The following is a 19080-nucleotide window of genomic DNA, read 5'->3' on the forward strand; positions in this document are numbered from 1 at the left end:
TAAGTTTAAGTAATATAATATAATATAATAAATTAGAAAGAAATGTCAGTATAAAATTGCATTTGGAAAGATTTATTTTTGAAAAGATTACCTTTAGGCTTTCATCATGAAATATCCAATTATAACTTTATCATTATATATTTTGTATAGCACGGAATAGCACCAAATAATATACTATACGTACAGACGCGGAACAAAGTCGAAGACGTGTTATTCGTCGAAAATATCCGTAATCTGAGAGAGGACATAATTTAATTTCGAATGCGCAATTTTTCGAGAATAAAGCCCCTGCAGCAGTCTCGAAAGGTGCGGATGTAGCACGGACATGCACCACAAATTATATACCGGCGGTGCAGAGAGGTGAATGTTGCTATGTAGTTTACATCCGCTTCTTCAGGTGACGTTAGTGTACGCGCGATTGGAATCGCGAATCCTTGAGAGCAGCGTCTGCTAGCACCCGCCGCACTGCGCATGTTCCAGAACCGTCCGATACTGCGCGCCGACACGACGTGGTGAGGCCGTTGTGCGCCGTGTCGGTTAAGGTGAAGTGTATACACAGAGCGGTATGAGCGGTTTGCGGAGCGGTGTTGGAAGGAATTGCGAAAGAATTTTACGAACATGGTCGGCCTACTCCTCCACGTGCTCTACTTGTTGGGCAAATGCATATACGATAGATATCGCGTCAAGAGAACGAGGCTCCTACCCGACGTCGCGAACGAGGCGGAGCTGTTCCGTTACGATTACGACACGTTCGACGATGTCTCGGAGTTCGAGGATACGTGCTGGTGGACGCACAGGACGATAAACAACTTCTTCCCACCGGCGTACATACAGCGATACTGTGCGGTGACGGAAGTGCTCAGCCAGTACAAGGGAAAATTGTCAAAGGTATCGGCGACACGTTGCGCGTATACGTGTTTTGTTGTAACAACGCGAATGTACGCCACATATATTGTTATGAGAAACACCACTCGGTCGTAGAGTCGTTATTATGAAATATTTGCGTAAGCCTCTCAGTTTTTCGCCTGTCCGATTTGTTGTATGCGTGTGTGTGTGTGTGTGTGTGTGTGTGTATGCGTGAGAGAGAATCACGAGATAGGATACTGTGTAACATCTCCGAATGTCTTGTTGTTTATCGTAAATTTTACTAAACATACAATCATCATGCAAAAGGTTGCGAGAATTAGCACATTGGGAAACCAACAATTTTATATTTATGTTATATTAATATCGACACATTGTTTGATAGAGAAAACATAAGTTTTGTATTTTTTGATTCCTCTCGCAGGTTGTTGACTTTGGGTGTGCGGAGCTAGGCTTCCTGGTTTATTTGAAAGGTATACCGGAAGTGGAACAGATACTCTGCGTAGACGTGGACAGGGAGGTTCTAGAAAGAAATGAAAGAAAAGCGGCACCGTTAATCACGGAGATGATGTCCAGTCGAGAGAGAAAGCTTACGATAGAGATTTGTGAAGGCAGTGTAACGGACAATGATATAAAGTTGAAGCATGCAAATGCTGTAATATGCATTGAATTGTATGTTTTTACATCACATGAACGTTACATTATAAAAGTTATTTATTTATACATCTCTTTGGAAAAATTCTTTCTTAAATTCTAGGATTGAGCATTTGTATCCAGATACATTGATAGATCTTCCTTTTAATATTTTTGGCTACATCAAGCCAGAAGTAGTAATAGTGACAACACCAAATGTGGAATTTAATGTAGTATTTCCAAATATGTCAGGCTACAGACATCCAGATCATAAGTTTGAATGGACAAGGGAACAATTTCAAGACTGGTGAGTTGTATGAAAATTGAGAATTTAAATGAATTGAGAATTCACTCCAAGTGATTTTTTATCATCGCTTTTTTTAACAACAGGGCACAAAATATTGTGGTAAGATATCCGTATTATAGCGTGACATTTCAAGGAATTTGTAATGGACCCGAAGGCACTGAGGAATTAGGCGCAGTGACGCAGATGGCGGTGTTTCACCGAATTTTACCGAGGAATGAATCAAGAATAGAGATTATAATGCCAGATGAATACATTAAGTTAAGAGGGCAACATGCGTTGTATAATACAATAGCTAAATATGAGTACAGTACAGGACAGTGCGACAATCGTTCAGACGAACGAAAGATACTGGATGAAGCGACGTATTACATCCATTATCTAAATGATATAAATGATGACGAGGATACCATCGGTGAAGTACACCTGACCCGTATATTGGAGTTCATGTCCAAGTATACCGTTTCGTTGGAAACGTTGAGGTCGATTCTGACAGACGCAGGATGGAGCGTCGTAGATCGAGAAAATGGACCAGCAGTGCTTCTTGAGCCTTTCGAGAGTTCTGATGAAATGTCGAACATAAGCAATGATTATAGTAACATGGAGAATGATGATTGGGACAACGAATATGAAAATTCAAGGGACGATTCGATAAATATGGAGAACATATGGGACTATGAAACTGGGGAACGCATAGGTGAAATATACGTGGATGCGGGTGAAGTTTATGGATCTCGGCAAAACCTACATACTGAAGATTGGAATGAAGAGTCTAATGTCACAAATGAGGAGAGCAGATTGGACTATATAACTAATTCATCCGTAAATGACGCATCTGCAGATACAAATGGAGAATATTCATCTCGACAAAATCCGCATGCTGAAGGTTTGCATGAAGAACCTGATGTCACAAGTGAGGAGAACAGATGGGGCTGTGCAACTAATTCATCCATAAATGTTGCGTCCGCAGATACAAATGGAGAATATTCATCTCGACAAAATCCGCATGCTAAAAGTTTGCGTGAAGAGCCTAATGTCACAAGTGAGGAGAACAGATGGGGCTGTGCAACTAATTCATCCATAAATGTTGCATCCGCAGATACAAATGGAGAATATTCATCTCGACAAAATCCACATACTGAAAGTTTGCACGAAAAGTCTAATGTCACAAATGAGGAGAATAAACAAGATTATGTAACTAATTCACCTATAAATGAGCCAGTTGCAGATGCAAATGAAGAATATTTATCTGAACAAGATCTGCATACCGAGAGTTGGCTTGACAGTCCCAATTTTACGGATGATGAGGATGGATGGGATTATGAGTCTCGCATAAATAAGACACACAATGCGGACATAGAAGAGGAATCTTTATCTACGCAAAATCCGCATACCGAAAATTGGCCTGAAGAATCCAATTTTACAAATGAGATGAACAGACGGGACTGTGAATTTGGTCTATCCATAAATCAGACATTTGCGGATGCGAATGAAGAATATTCATCTGTGGAAAATCCTCGTATTGAAAATTGGCACGAGGAACTCAGCATTATCATACCCGAAAATTGCTCTATTAACCAAGAGAACACTTATTTGTATGATGGCGAAAATTCTTTAGTGGAAGAATCTCATTTGTCTAAAGAGCTGCGTGCAACGTGTGACGATAGCCGCAAACGTTCAGCAGTTAGAAATACCGCAGAATCTTTAATGTATATCGAACGAGAATTACCAAGTGATTCGATTTCTCTAACGTTAAATGAGATAGAAGTGGAAACTCAAGTAATTGCTTCTGATATGCCTTCAGCACCACTCAACGACAGTTTGCAATTAAAAATCTCAGTTGACAATATTACAGCAGAACCTGCTTTGTTACAAAGTGACCAGATAAATCTAGCAACTACTAAAGGGATTACTTCAATGTTAAACTTCCAACCACGTATGTCTGTTTCGCGTTCATCGACGTCGCCGACACCGCTTTACTTTAACTCTGAGACGAACAACTCTTTGCAAGATTTTAGTTATTATCAAAACGAATCGTTGATCAACAATCAGTGTTTATTAAACAGTACTTTTCGTCAATCTGACATAGCGACTGAAACAGTTGTGACTTCGGAAGAATCTGTTTTAGGCGATACTTGTTTTAAGGACAGTCTTCCAAAGAAAGATACACGAGGAAGCGAAATAAACTTTTCGTTACATATGCCTCCGAACCATCATAACTGTAGTGTCGAACAGGGAAGAGGTATTTCAGATAAAAATCAAATTTGTGAGGATAACGATATGGCAGATGTGATGTCATCAGACGCTTATAGTAATTTTAATCGTCAGCCGAAATACACAAGTTCACCTCATACAAAAACGCCCACTACCAATATTGTTAATAAAAGTTTGAAGTACAGAGAGCTAATACCTGCGATGAATAGTAATGTTTTGCCGGATACGACGGAAGAAATCAAGGAAACTGTCTCAGATACTTCTGACAGTAGTTCATTAGAAGCTAATCAGAAATCTAATAATAGTATCGCAGGAACAATTAAGCCATATGCAACTTCCTCGGGCAGTGGTGTTACAAATATTTCAAGACGTAACGTAGACTGTTCCGCTAATAGCAGCACACAGCAAAAATTGTGTTTAGAGAATAAGGATTTTAGTGGTGTTGACAACTCTATCTCTATAGAATTAATACAAGATACTAATCGAGATTTCGCGAAAAATGATAGAATCGATCATGAATCTGATACTGCAGACGATACACCACGAAATGTAGATGCACACCGTGACTTATCGTTAGGCAATGAGAGTATTAATCGTAAGGACAAAAGTGTATATTGTACATTAGCGGAAACAGATGTGGCGGACAGCACTGACGCGAAGGAACGCTTAGAAAATGCGATTAGTGATCTCGCACAGTCAAGCGTAAGGGAGAAGAGATTAATTCCGCCTAGAGATTTATTAAGTCTAGAGAATTATTCCGAGTCGCAGAGCGTTAGCAAATACTCTTCATCTGATTGTGCCAAAGAAACTAGCGTTTTAAGAAATGACAGGTTTGTACCTTGTACAAGTAGCGAGGATACGAGTAATGTTAACGTCACATCGGTGCTGAAAAATGAAGAGATCGTTGGTACGAGTAAGGATATATCGAATATCGCTGGATTAGTGAGTAACGTTGAAGCTAAACCGTCTTCTCCGCTCGAGACACCTCCGAACAGCTGGTCCCCCGAGATCATGGATTCCGGCTACCCGAATTCAGCTTCCGCGCAAGATATAACACCGGAATACGAGTTACCTAGCATAGCTCAGGATTACATACCAGACTCTGAATCGCCGAGCGTCGCGGAAGCGCCGAGGCTCGGGGTCTTGGAGCCGGTCGAGGTGGAAAACGGCGATTTGGCGAATAATAACAGAGACGGCGAAGGCAACAATATGATGGCTGTGGATGCTAATGATATCGAAAACTTGCAACCGCTTATTGACGTATTGGAGAACGATCTCGAGAACGAGAATGATATTTACGTAATGCAGAACGGCTTTCCTATATGGTTACTGAGAATATTGGACATGGCGAATCCGCTTGATTTTGACATGCAAGCTCGGCAAAATCTGAGAATTCCTAACGAAGTTGCAGGTAGCTATATTTCCCTATATCCATATTGTCTACATATTTAAAAAAAAAAAGACAATATATTTTATAATATTTATATTTCTAGGTGCTAACTATGTAGGTCATGACGAAGGTTTTGATAGCTCCTCAGAGAGTGAGAATGATGTAGCTTACAATGAAATGGAAAATGATAATGGACATGATAAATAAAGAATTTTACTTAATGAGAAGGAAAGTAAAGGTAAAACTAGAGTTCCTGAAGTAACGGAAGTTAGAACATCAGCCGCCATTAATAGGGAACTATCCAGATCTGTCTATCTTATTCTATCTTACAAGATAGAATAAGATGGATTATTCTATCGTACAAGATAGAATAAGATCTGGAACATAGAGTGAGAAAGCAACTAAAATAAAATAGCTATTTTACTTGTTTCTCGCAAAAAAATTTGGTTCCTTATTATATACGACGGATCAATCAAAAATCATTACTCCTAACTCTTACTTGAGGAACTCGTAAGTAAAACGTGAGCGTGATATGATTGCAGCGTCAAAGTAATATCTCACATATCATTCTTCGATGCTCCTAACAAAGTTTGCAGTGTAGGCTTGAAATTTGACTTTGTTTATTTGAACAGTGAATATTTTGGACAGTATTCTTGTTTACGTTTTTTATATATAAAAGATTGTATTCTAAAACAGCTCGAATAAGTTTTTTTTTTATTTATTTAAATTGATTGATGAATAACTACCTCTTTTTATATTTTTTAATATAATGTTATTAAATATTTCAAGCCTATGCAATGTTTTATGTTTTATGTAATAAGGCATTTAGGTAAATCTAGATATATAAAAGTTATGTTTGTTAGGTACAAACGTATAATATTTATTTTTATTTCGTGAGTATTTTCTATGATATTCTCTCTTTCTCATTTGAATGGCTGTAAGCATTTTTCATTGCAGTTTTCTGCTACTATAAAAAGTATATCGAAATCAATGATCTTTCTCTTTTTATTATGTATATGAAATATTCTCGCTCTTGTTCAAATTATCACAATGAGCTTAATAACTCATTTGTACATATATATGTATGTATATACATATATATACATATTTTTTACAATTCTGATTTTTTTTTATTATGACCTGTCAAATATTTCTAATACAGAACTTTAGATCTTAATGTGATTTGAGAATTTATTAGTATGTTAAATTTTTATAGAGTGTAACGTATATCTATGTGATATCTGGTAGATCCATAGCAAACGTGATAACTAATATTAAATATTAATTTTTGTAATTGCTTGATAATTTCGTTAAAACTTCCTATCTAAGACTGAAACTGCATAGTTAAGTTCGCAGTGATGCAAAAAAAAAACTTTGGACAAATAAAATCGATATAAAATTTGAACAGATGTAATGTTCTCAATATATTTTTATCCTAATACAGATAAACATGTACACATTATATGGCATAAAAGTTTACCGAGCTTCTTAATATTAAATATTTTACATGGAAACGTGATATCTTTTCTTTATTTCAGTGGAATGAAATTACAGGGTATACAATGGTTCGTACGTAGTTAGCCTAAGACTTTACATGATTCTGTTAGACGATTTCGACTGTTGTCATTGTTTTAGTATTTACAGAAATAAAGTCTTCCATTTTTCGATACAAGCGGTTATTCGCTAGAGTATAAGTCAAACGTGACCATAAACTTTGCTCGAAATCGTGTACGTATTACTCATTAATAATTTCAATAAATTGAATTTAATAAAAAAAAAGTTAAATACAATAAAAAAATATGCATCAATTTCAATAAATTTCGTTGTTAACAATAACTTAATAGTACACAAGTATGCTTATAACTTTATATAAATGCAGTTTTAATATTTTTCGCATAAAGTTGTAATCTTTTAATTCTTCCTTGTAAATCCGTATAAATAAATATATCATACTTATATATAAATGGCACGACTTGCAAAGCCAAGTTTGATAGTCAAGAATGTACTACAAGTGTATAGCAAATTTATTGTTGAAACACTTATAATACTAGACAAAATTACACATCAATGGAATTGCATTTTTAAGTAGTGCCTTAACACCATAATCTATGGTTTTTAGTAACGTTCGTTCTTGCTACAAATTTTATCAAAACAAAGTGCAAATTGCGTAACTAAACAAGATTATAAATATCTCGCAACTACTGTGTAATTTACACGTGTATCTATTCTGCTACATTTTTATGATTAATTATCCCATGATGAAATGTGGGAAATATTAAAATATTATATACGTGTCGCGTGTTTATCGGTGACAAAAGTATAATATAAAACTAAAATAGTGAAAGTTGTTAATATCAAATCTAACGCTATATGTGGGTTAGTAGAATTATCGGAATATATTGTGTCAGTAGAATCGTCAAAACTATACGTATGTAATTATCAATTACGCCAGTTGAGAGTTGAAATCATTGCAGAATAGTGGACTTAATAATAAAGATACATGGAAGAAAAAACGCGTTCACACTATTTTGGAATGTTACGTTAATCCAGATAAAAATCATATCACGAAAAAAAAAAATCAGTTAATAGAAAAGTAAACAAAACAATTACCTCCTCGTTACAATGTAAATTCTGATTTTCGTAATCACGCATTTGTCCAGTAGAATTGTCATGACTACTGTTACTCGAAAGTTACTGTATGTACATAGAAATCTCTATTTTCTCCCTTTCACACTTAGACTAGTTTCATACAAAACGCGGCATGTGTACTTTTATTTCCTATTATTGTAAATAATCTGTCGTATTTACGTAACGTGATTCCTCTTCGGTGGATTGTTCATAACCGCGTGGCGTTGTGTAAATTTTTACGTCGAGCATTGCGTTTACATATATATATTTATATACGTCGAATGAAAGGAAGAAAAAGGAATAAACGTAAAAAATAATGTTAATATAAGCGTTTATACTCGTAATGTCAGAAAGAAAAAGAAAAAAAAATCACAGAAACGAATCTATTTTCAAAACATAACAAGATCTTAACAAAAAATTTCAATGTAATATCAGCTGTTTTGTAAAAGGAGCTGTTTGATCAAAAGCACTTTGATGTGCGATATGGTTGGGGAACGTGACAAAGAATACATCGAGTTAACAGATCAAGTCGTACATTACAAGTAATTACGAACATACATCATGTTCACATATGTCCGTCGATGTGATTACATGACTCCGAGATGTACGTATTTTCCTCCTCCTAATGGCATTTTGTCTGCATAACAAAAACATAAAAATAATATAGAATATCGAATATTGGAACATCATTCACATACACGCTATTAATGCCCCAGAAAAAGTATTAAAGTCATCATATGGAAGTAAGATGCAATAGTATTGTATAAAACAATCGCTCGATAGTCGCATATAAAAGATCTTTAACTTTGTTTTAAAAAAATATTTGATGGTTTATAAACATATTTTACTCGTCAACGAATGTTTTCGTCAAATATTTTTTAAAGCAGAGATAAGAAATATATATTATATGTATATATAAGACCGGTATTCATAGTTGATTCTTATCTCAAGACTGTCTTAAGTAATGTTTTAAGATGCTAATACGGCTCTGTGATTGGCTTATAACATTTTAAGACTGTACTTAAGATGGTCTTAAATATAAGAACCGACTATGAATACGAGTCTTTTTCACGTCCATGCAATTATGTAGTAACTGGTTTACGTAATCTGTGTCGCATCTATTTGCATATTCCTTGTAGATTACTGTATTTTATACTTACTGCATCACACAACTTCCTTGAGACTGTCGCGTGTTTCACGGCTACGAGAATGTATTAGATGGTGCAGATCACCTCCAGGCGCGCTGTCGCGCCTCAGATCTCTCAGCGGGGTCGGTGCCATCGCTTCCCTCTTGTTCGCCGCTTCCTTTATACTGGACAAGGTTTTGCTGAGCCACGGCCAACTGTTCCGCGCGGCTTGCAGCTCAGATGCGGTGGCGTGCAACTGATGCGTCAGATCCTGTCGAATGATATTTGCGTTAGATTCTATACTTCATTCTTGGAGGGAACGCAAAGGATTATAGCCTACACGTAAAATGTGTTCTTGTCGCCCACCTGATTCCGGCACTCGGCCTCGACGTGCGCCAACTTCGTCTGCGCTAACTCCAGCTCCAGCTCGCGCACCCTCTCCTGCACCCTGTGAAGCATGGGATCTATTCGGTTCTCCAAAGGATGCGCGATGTCCGCCAGTATGTTCGACGAGTCCATTATGCACGTCCTACATTTCTCGCATTTCGAAACCTTCGCCTGAAACGACGACAGTGTCGTTATCGGGGTATGCGCTCGATAAAGTGTTAACGCTATCGAAATCAAACGGAATGATTACGCACCCGTAACTCGCTCAACGTTGTTTTCGCAGCGTTGTAATCGTCCTCCAAACGCTGACAGATCTGGAACGTGTAAATAATTTTTACAGCTCTCCGTAATACTTGAAATCGAACCATCTGCGATACAATATATATATCTTGCAAATACCTGCTTGTATTCGGCTATAATGACATTGCTTCTGCGGCTCTCAGCGTCCGCCCGAGCTACCTCGCGCTGCAGCATCTCCTTAATCTGCAGGAGTTCTGCCTCCAATCTTTGCTTTTCTTCTTCATTTCTGGCCACTGTCCCGCGCAGTTGCTCGACCTCGTTGCTGTATTCATCAGCATTTTCCTGCGCCTCTGCACGAAGAATAAACAATTCTCATTTAGGCAAATTTAAAAGTTTAATGTATAGATTAGATTTATACATCTCGGGACTTTTTCTTATAATGTTTAATCTTTCTCTTTTATAATTATTATTAAATTTACAGTTATAAATTCCTAAAATTCAGCACAAATGCACAATTACACAGTAGTTATTACAAAAAATATTTTTTAAAATGTATTTTTACTTTTTTGCATGACTTATTTTTTTCTTGCTATGAGAATGTATTTTTATTATTTTATTTGTCAATCGTGCTTAAGTCCACGCGTGTTTTGTAAACGTATTATTTCCAACTGCACGCGTTTTCCTCTAAAGATTTAACGACAATGGCAACACGAAATAACTTCTGAGCACTGCATACTGAAGTATTATATAAGTGCACTTTTCACTCTTACTCTTCATTAGTTCTTTCGTTGCATGGCTCATACTCGCGTTGATACGTTAAAAACAGATGGTCCGCGCGGACGTAACTGACAGATACAGATATCTCGTTAACACGAGTGCCCAGTACATAGCTTCGCTATATACTGCTGTAGGAAATACACTACGCCAAATTTAAACTGCTGATATAGCTGATATTGGATATCTCCAACTTGCTAGGTATAAGTGACAGTAATATTGATAGCCGAGGTTTTCCTGGATATTTTTTTGTTATTTTTTTCTTTTTGCAACATTGTGAAACAATATAAATTTGGTTGACAAAATATTTTTATAAAGCTGTCTTTGTTCTTCGTGCATATCCAGCTAGGAAAAAATAACTGTAAATTATGTTTTCTTATAATAATTGATACACTATACTATTACATATATCATTAACTGATTATGGGTCAGGAACAAATTTGCATAAATAACATATTGCATTTTCAGTGCAAAGGTAAAGACCTCTATCTGATATGATTCAGCTTATAGTTATGTTATTGCTTATCAGCTTACGCATACTTCAACGACCTGTGATATATAGGATTAATTTAGATAGTAGCTTCATAAAAATATTTCTACATATCCCCGAGATGATCTCTAGATTAGATAATTTTCTTCATATTATAAATGTATGTATACTATATGTGCACAGTTAGCATTGTATTTCACTATTTTTGTTCTTTTTGTTAATCATAATCATCTAGCATTTTTGCATTTACATTGCGGCACTACACTACTTGTATAGATATATACGAGGGAAGTAATTAGTACAGTACAAACAAGTGCTGACAATTTCGCCTGATGTGCCATGCATACCCAAATATAGCGAGAAAACAAAATATGAAGATAGGAAGTGCAGATGTTTACTAGATATTCATTAGGAGCAGGATATTATTGGATAAAATAGGTACAATTCACAAAACTAAAAGTACTCTGAGATGATTTATTTTTCAATAAGCAATAAATAATGTATAAATAAAAAGCAATACAAGAGGTCGTATATATAAGCGCTACAGCCGATAAGCATGGATTCTAATAACAAACGTAAAATAATATCAGTTTTTCCAGTTTTTTAAATGTGATATCGTTAAAAAATAAATAATACAAAATTAAACTTACAAATAAAGATTTTGGTGACATGAAATCTCGTCTAACGATATTAATGTATTATACGTTCACAGCACGCATCGAGACATACATATACCTATTGTAGTGTAATAGCGCAAAAGAAGAATTCAGCATAACAATTCTAGAATTTTTTACATGAGTATTATGAAAGTCATATTTTGATCAGTTGCTCATTAGTTCATTATTCAATTAATAGAATTAAAAAAATACATAATTAAATATTAATTAAATATTTTTAATATCCTTATTGAAGTCTTATTGTTTACTCATTTAAATGAATCCTATAATTGTGACAAATTGAGGTTTTATAATAAAACATTAAGAATAATAAGCCTGTCATTTTGGTGAATTATTTCTAGATTTCTAAATTCAACAAAATTATCCATTAATATCGTTAAGAATTATTCATTGTATATCCATTAATATAATAATATAATATCATTAATACATTCAAGCAATATTATTAAATTGAGAGCTATTTGCAATGAACAGATGAAAGCAAACAGATTTACATGTGTGATCAAAATTATTTGTATACAGTATAAATTAGGAATATCGAAAACAGATTTTATATTAACAAGTAAATGGATGAGTGATTTCCACACATTAGTCTTATTGTAACTTAGCACTTTGGACGAATATATCTTTATATCTTCCAAGGAAAAATGTTCTCTCTTTTCTTTTTTAAACTGCGTTTTGTTCAACGAATTTCTTACATTAACAGTCGGTGATGTATTTTCGCCAAGTGGCAATACTCGAATTTGAAAACAAAAAAAAATATACAGGCAAGTAAAACCACCACCTGAACTGAAGTAATTAACAATGTCCATTTCGTATTTTTAAATTATCCAAATATAGAGAGCTGTGTGTAAAGTTATAATAAAATTTTTATTAAAATCAGTTAACTTAAATACGAGACTAGACACATTTTATACTTTGGCTCAGAAAATATGAAGTTCTATCTCGTGTGTATTTTGCCGAATTTGTATGTAACGTTAAATATACACGCGTGAGCATGATACTGTCTTACATATAAATTAGGTGTATTTTATATTTTATATATTAAAATTAATTATAATTAAAATTAATTTAATATTGTAATATTAAATTATCTTATAAATTTGATTTATTATATTTTTATTATATTATTAAAATATATAATAGCAATGTGCTTCTATATATTTTAATTAAATTATATTTGATTCTAGATTTAAAAAAATTCTCTAAGTACTACAAAAAAAGAAAAAAATTTTTACGTATCATTTACGTTCTATGGCACAGCCTAAGAACTCGTTGTATTATATATAGTTTTACTAGCAATAATCTCCTTGCCACACAGGAATCTTTGACTCTTTAGTTTTAAATGTAATATGTGTTTGAATGTAAAAGTTTGTATGTGCCTGAAACTTGTACCCACACTGAAAACAAATTCACAACCAGCAGGCAATGATTGCTGAACCATATACAAAATGTACATGCATGTGTATACAACACGGTGTACAGTGTTTCCTGATGAGTTGATGGAACATTGTGTTTAAAGGTGAACAGGGGAAAGTATGCAGTTCAAACGTAGAATATAAAATTACCTTTCAACGTCATAAATTCTGCTTCATACTTCTTCAGTTTCTTCAACGTCACTGAACAAGCTAACTTCATGACGTAGCGCGCAACTTCTTCGTTTCGGCAACGTTTTGGTAAGTGCACCCGGAAGTACTTTAATATGCTCTCAAAGTCTAGTTGTAATAACTCTTTTTTACAAAGCTGAAAAGTAAAATTACTTTTCTTTGGCATACATATTCTTTTATGGAATAAACGTACGAAATAATATCAATCAAATCAACAAAATAATTATATACTTGGTTTATACATATTATATACTGTAAACTTTGTTTAAATTGCTTAAAAACAGCTTACCATCAACAAAGCGAGGGCGACTTGGAATAACGTGTCGAGTCCTTGTAAAAGAAATACGTCCAAGATATGAAAGACAAGATATAATGGAAATCTAGCAGTAAATAGAGTTAGAAACCATTGTGCGGCGAACATGTGCGTTTCTACACCGCGATCACAGAAATGCTTATAGAGTTCCGGCAATTGATCCTAGAAGGAAAATGTACAAAGTATAGCTCAACCTATACATAACTTGTTATATAAATGCCATATCGTACAGATTGATCACAACTCACTTCTATCAAACGATTTAGTTGATAAAATCGCATGTAAAGGTTGTCAAATCTATCCTTGTATAAATGTCGAAGACCATAATCGTACATTAATTTGACCAGAACACAGAATGCTTGCTCCTCGGGCATCTAGAAGAAATCAGTTCGTTTTTGTCGATAGTACTTAACAAACTATTATTATTACAAAATATGTATCACCGATAAAGAATTCTATCGTCACTTCTACAAAATTAATTTCTATAAAACTATATAGCTTTTTACTTACGTGCAGTAACAGACTAGCAACTAAAAAACTGAGGCCCTGACAATATCCAACCTCTTCATCGTGAACAGCGTATGCTTTACTTATTCTGTATAAAGAGTCTTGCCCTAAACCGCCTGTTTCTTTAAAGAAATCGTGGGCTGGAAATGTTCTATTAATATCCCTTAAAATTACGCTCTCGCAGCTGCTCTCCTGTGTATTGTCAAAATTCAAGTTATACCTCTCAGAGAAAGAACTTCGATCACAATTTTTTGCATGAAATTATACCAAGTACTCACTTTCGTAATTAACATTCTATATTTGTCCATCATCTCTTGTGAATTGTCGCAGTTACTCAGACGTTGCCAAACTTCGCCGCGTAGAGCTTCGGGAATTCCTTGTTTTGTCAGTTTTATAAGAAGCTTTGGACGTTGCTCGTTAACTTGCCAACTGTCTAAAACTTCAGCCCAGCTAGCCAATTCGTCTGCCGAGCAATCCTTCGACACTTCGCCTGTACCACTCAACATGGGCTCATCCCCGTCTATGTGCAGAAATTTAAACGTTAGCAAATCGTATATTTTGTATCATTAAATTAACGGAGCCAACTCTTTCCAGAACTGAATTTATTTACCTGAATCTATTTCTTCTTTAGGTGTAAGTGTGTCGATGCTAGTTAAAGAGGGCGATCTAATTAAAGATGCCAGATTCAGAGCCAGATTTAATCTGTTTCTATCTAATTCACCCGATGTTTCTATGCTTTGTACTTCGTGATGTACCTCTGCATCCCCGGAAATTATCTGTCACAAAAAAAATCAACAGATAAATTTTTTTTAGAAAATATAGCTATAACAAACTGAGATAAAGACATTTAATATTTTTAATATAATTTCTTATAATCGGAATAGCTCACCTCTTTGGAATTGAGATAAAACTGTTGCACGAGATTTCTTTTATTAAAATACCAAAATCTTTCATTTTGCGGGAATACTTTAACCGAGGTTTCTATCACAAATCTCACTGGTTCCCGAATATCTCTAATAACAAGATCGACGGCAACAGTCATGAAAGTTTTGCCCTCTCTGGGAGTTTCTATATTAAGAGTCTCCAAAGCGGGATCCGCGGGATCCCAACGTCCGCAAATATTATAGCACTGTTTGTCTTGCAATATTGGTCCAGTATTAACTTGCTGCAAAATTGTTGTAATATTGCGAACATCTGAGCTGATTATAGACATAAAATTAACTTGCTGGTGTGAATCTCTCTTTACCATCTCGAGTAGTCGCATATCACTGTGCTTAACATTTCGCCCGGGGCTAACGAGTACTCCGAAGCATCTCTCGACTTCAAGCGTAATGCCACCTTCTTTACTGGACACTTGCTGGATACTCAAACAAACTTGTTTCGCCACATTGCTCCGCAATTTGAAACAATTTCTATCCTTGGGTACCGTACTAAAACTACCTTTCCCATCTTCCTCCTTTATTTCCATAGTGACTTCAAAGATAAATACTCTAGAGTTAACTTTTTCGCCAGCATTGAAACCGTTGAAGTCACTGCCCGTCAAAGAGCTTGTCATTGACCGTGGTATTCTGTGAAACGCTTTTGAAAAGCAGGCTGACACTTGTCCGACCTACGTAAAATAATTATAAATTAAGATACTTTGAAAAAGCTATAGTTATAGTGTTATATATTCTGTAATTACACTTTATAATTCATCATGATTTCACTTTAATATTGTATAAAGAAACATTTTAATATACAAAATGATGAAAAAAAATATATTTAGTCATTTCTTAATATATTGTATATTATAACACTATCAATATATATTAAGAAATGACTAAATATTATATTCTTTTTCATTGTTTTGTATATTAAAATGTTACTTTATACGATATTAAAGTGAAATTACGATGACTTATAAGGTGTAATTACAGAATATATAACACTATAGTTGTGTAACTTCTTACGTATTTGCGTTTGCGTATATATAATAACGTAAAAACGTACCGCTTCTGGTATATCGCAGCGGAAAACGTGACATTGATAAATGGCAGATTCTAAAGTATCACCGTGTGACCATGTAAAAGCAAAACACGCTGCGCATGAACCAGTACTCTCACCACGTGCATAAAATAGAATACGCTGGACTTCATAACGGGCGATGGCTTGTTGTGTTGCAGCATCATATAAACTAAAGAACGATACATATACATATTACTTGATCATATGTATATAATCTTTTTGTGTCCTTACTCACTAAATTTAGATCGAATTACTCACATAACTGAACCTTGCGAACTACTCGGCACAGAGACAGAAACCCTTATTCCTAAAGTCAAGGACTGCTCGGCATTTAATATATTCATGTTACGTTGGATTTCACATTCTGATTTTGGCGCATTTATGGCAGCTGCTCCGAGATACGTAACACCGTTGAAAATAGTGCATTCTTGTTGAACGTGCGACAATGTGTTTAACTCTAGGCCACATAAAACGTACTTTTTTTACTCTAAAGTCTGTCGCATTGATACTGATAATCCTTGTTTACAAACATGTCAGTATCTTACCCTCCTCAAGATAATCTTCGGGCTTCATAATATCCTGCTTCTCCGACGAGACAACGCAAGAGCTAACGTCGTAAAATTGACTGTGGCCCACCTTCTTCGTCTTCTCTTGGTTCGGTTGGCTGGCACTCGTCACTTTGAACTCACTTCCCTCCATTTTCGAGTCCTCTGTCAAAATCTACGGTTTGCCACACAAAGAGGATATATTGATACCGGTATTTGTGAGTCATGGATGTCTTATCTATTAAGATTAAAGGTTTATCTATCTTTGTTTTAAGATTAGGGAGGGCACGATAAGTCCGATAAAATGTACAGACCTCACGGAGATTATTTTGCAGATCCTCCAAATTGCCGTTATTAGCGATTTTTAGCATGGGTGGTTCTAAGAGGGCTGGCTGCTGCTTGCTAGTACCTTTCTCATTCACAAATTCATATTCATCGCTTGTCGCCACTGATTCCATGGACTTTACACTCATGCTATCCTCCATAACTAGGTCTGCAACATTCATATTCAGCAATTGACATTGAGCCGAATTTTACGATTAGCAATCTGTATTCTTTAAAAGCATGCAGCAGGCTTTCTTTAAAATGTCTCTCATTCCTACATTATATTAATGCTTTTTTGGGGGGTGGGGGGGGAATTTAATCAATATTTCGGACACTGCCTCTGACAAATAAATAAAATATACTCTTTCAATCATATTCGAAATGTAAATTTCGATTGGAACCTGCACACGATTATCTCAAATTCACCTATACGAAGGGCAACCTTGAATCAATGGAAAAATCCCGTGCAGTATTTACAAACATCATTCTAGAGCAGTGACAATAAACACGTACAAGACTACGACTTCCTCTCAAGAACACGAGTGACTCTGTGCGTTCCCAGCGTAGCGGAGTGTGTTATTTTTGCTCCAGTATCCCTGGAAACGTCCCCCCAGGCGACACGGCTGATATCAACGGGGAAGGTGTATCACCTCCTGCTGCCTCGCCAGTCTAACTCTCAGCCGCGTCACCCTCGTGCTCCGTGCTCGGCGCGGCCCATTAGAACGAGACAGTCCGTTTGGAGGCCGTGATCAAGTCCGAGGGAAGCCAGCGGAGCACGTGCGAGATTCGCGTCGACGGCATCACCGTTGTGCGACGGGCAACGCATCCGTCCGTGATCTCTCTCTCTCTCTCTCTCTCTAGCTGTCTCTCTCTTTCTCTCTCTTTGATTGTGATTTTTCCCGTGATGTATTATTTCAGGCGATGACGGATCCCGCGTATCCGCCCTAGTTCGCCGAGCTTATCCCGAGACGAGACGACGACACACCTCCCGGGGGGGAGTCCCGTTCCCGTGACGTTGTCCGCGACCGACGACGACGAGAGATCGCCTTCCTCGCGGCTCGTGGATCCTCCACCCTTCCCGATCCCGGCGTGTGGTTCTTCGTGTGGCCTTCGACACGGCCCCAACTCCAGCTCCAATAACCGTGTGTGGCTCCCGACTCCCACCTTCGACACCACGACACACGACCGTCGGTTGGTCCCGCGGCCACCTCGCTTCCTCTCTCTCTCTCTCTCTCTCTCTCTTTCTCACGTCCCTCCGGCGCGTGTCGCCGCGCCCGGACCTCGTGCCTCGCTTCGCCTCGATTCACCGCACGCGTTTCCCCGCGACCCGACGGCGGACGGACATTTACATGACTTCCCCCGTGGCGAGCGGCGCGACGGCTGACAGAAACGTCGACGACACGACGACGGCGACGGCGGCGGGGTCGGCCATTCGCGAGTATACCCACACACGGCCTCGAAGTCTCTGGAGTGGTAGGGGATTGCCCTCCGATTACCCCGCGAGGAACGCGTCGATACTGTCCTCTCGATATAACGGGAGTACCTTGCAGATGGAGTAGATGAACACGGGGACAGATCGGTAATACACTCTCGACGGCGAGAGCCACTGTATGTCCCCGATTAATTGTATCCCAATACGCGGACGTATCGATACTTCCCTCCGGACTCCTCGGTATCGATACTCGCTCGCGTTGCAGAGCGGTATCGATACTACATATATATTTAATAAGGCGCGTGTGTAACAATAAATGTAACCCTTTCTGATTTGATAAAGAGCCACACTTAGGAGGGGGGGGGGGAGAGGGAGTTCCTCGCGGATTCCTCGTTTCTCAAACGGATTACGCGGAAAATGACAGCATGTGACAAGCCTCGTTCGTTCTCAGGTAGAACATATATATATCACTTAAATGATCATAATGACGTCAATTCTTACGTTATTTCCGACGTACAAGTGACAAATAAAGCCATAACGATATGTCCTTATGACATATCACTTGACTCCATAATATTATTACGATTTCCGTGTTCTACGTGTTTTTGTTTACAGTCGTA

General features: G+C 36.8%; 2 protein-coding genes across 5 annotated transcripts; one reads left to right on the top strand and one right to left on the bottom strand.

The window, feature by feature from the left end:
- Positions 1-485: 485 nt before the first annotated feature.
- Positions 486-6126, top strand: LOC105455721. Its single transcript, XM_011699252.1, has 5 exons — positions 486-888; positions 1289-1536; positions 1622-1804; positions 1888-5426; positions 5509-6126. Exons 1-5 carry the CDS (start codon positions 619-621, stop codon positions 5610-5612), a joined length of 4344 nt encoding a protein of 1447 aa, XP_011697554.1. The 5' UTR covers positions 486-618; the 3' UTR covers positions 5613-6126.
- Positions 6127-6804: 678 nt separating this feature from the next.
- On the bottom strand, positions 6805-18660 carry LOC105455722 (rab GTPase-activating protein 1-like). Of its 4 annotated transcripts, none has more exons than XM_011699253.1 (17): positions 17542-18660; positions 17019-17197; positions 16705-16879; positions 16418-16616; positions 16145-16328; positions 15045-15764; positions 14766-14931; positions 14434-14675; positions 14159-14347; positions 13897-14022; positions 13625-13810; positions 13297-13471; positions 9947-10137; positions 9802-9861; positions 9527-9718; positions 9194-9431; positions 6805-8670 (listed from the first exon to the last, which is right to left on the bottom strand). In XM_011699253.1, exons 2-16 carry the CDS (start codon positions 17187-17189, stop codon positions 9198-9200), a joined length of 3210 nt encoding a protein of 1069 aa, XP_011697555.1. In that variant the 5' UTR covers positions 17190-17197; positions 17542-18660; the 3' UTR covers positions 6805-8670; positions 9194-9197. The 4 variants fall into 4 exon arrangements, with proteins under 4 accessions (XP_011697555.1, XP_011697556.1, XP_011697557.1 ...); XM_011699254.1 differs by having other exon boundaries at positions 17455-17543; XM_011699255.1 differs by lacking the exon at positions 17542-18660 and having other exon boundaries at positions 15045-15320; positions 15402-15764; positions 17019-17210.
- Positions 18661-19080: the final 420 nt, after the last annotated feature.

The sequence above is a fragment of the Wasmannia auropunctata genome, unplaced genomic scaffold, assembly GCF_000956235.1.
Source record: "Wasmannia auropunctata unplaced genomic scaffold, wasmannia.A_1.0 LD335880.1, whole genome shotgun sequence".
Taxonomy (NCBI): domain Eukaryota; kingdom Metazoa; phylum Arthropoda; class Insecta; order Hymenoptera; family Formicidae; genus Wasmannia; species Wasmannia auropunctata.

Coding starts and splice junctions, on each gene's coding strand:
- LOC105455721 (XM_011699252.1), top strand. CDS start 619: ATGGTCGGCCTACTCCTCCACGTGCTCTACTTGTTGGGCAAATGCATA. Junction 889..1,288: donor ACAAGGGAAAATTGTCAAAG/GTATCGGCGACA, acceptor TTCCTCTCGCAG/GTTGTTGACTTTGGGTGTGC. Junction 1,537..1,621: donor GCTGTAATATGCATTGAATT/GTATGTTTTTAC, acceptor CTTAAATTCTAG/GATTGAGCATTTGTATCCAG.
- LOC105455722 (XM_011699253.1), bottom strand. CDS start 17,189: ATGGAGGATAGCATGAGTGTAAAGTCCATGGAATCAGTGGCGACAAGC. Junction 13,811..13,896: donor AACTAAATCGTTTGATAGAA/GTGAGTTGTGAT, acceptor TTTTCCTTCTAG/GATCAATTGCCGGAACTCTA. Junction 9,862..9,946: donor TTATAGCCGAATACAAGCAG/GTATTTGCAAGA, acceptor TACACGTTCCAG/ATCTGTCAGCGTTTGGAGGA.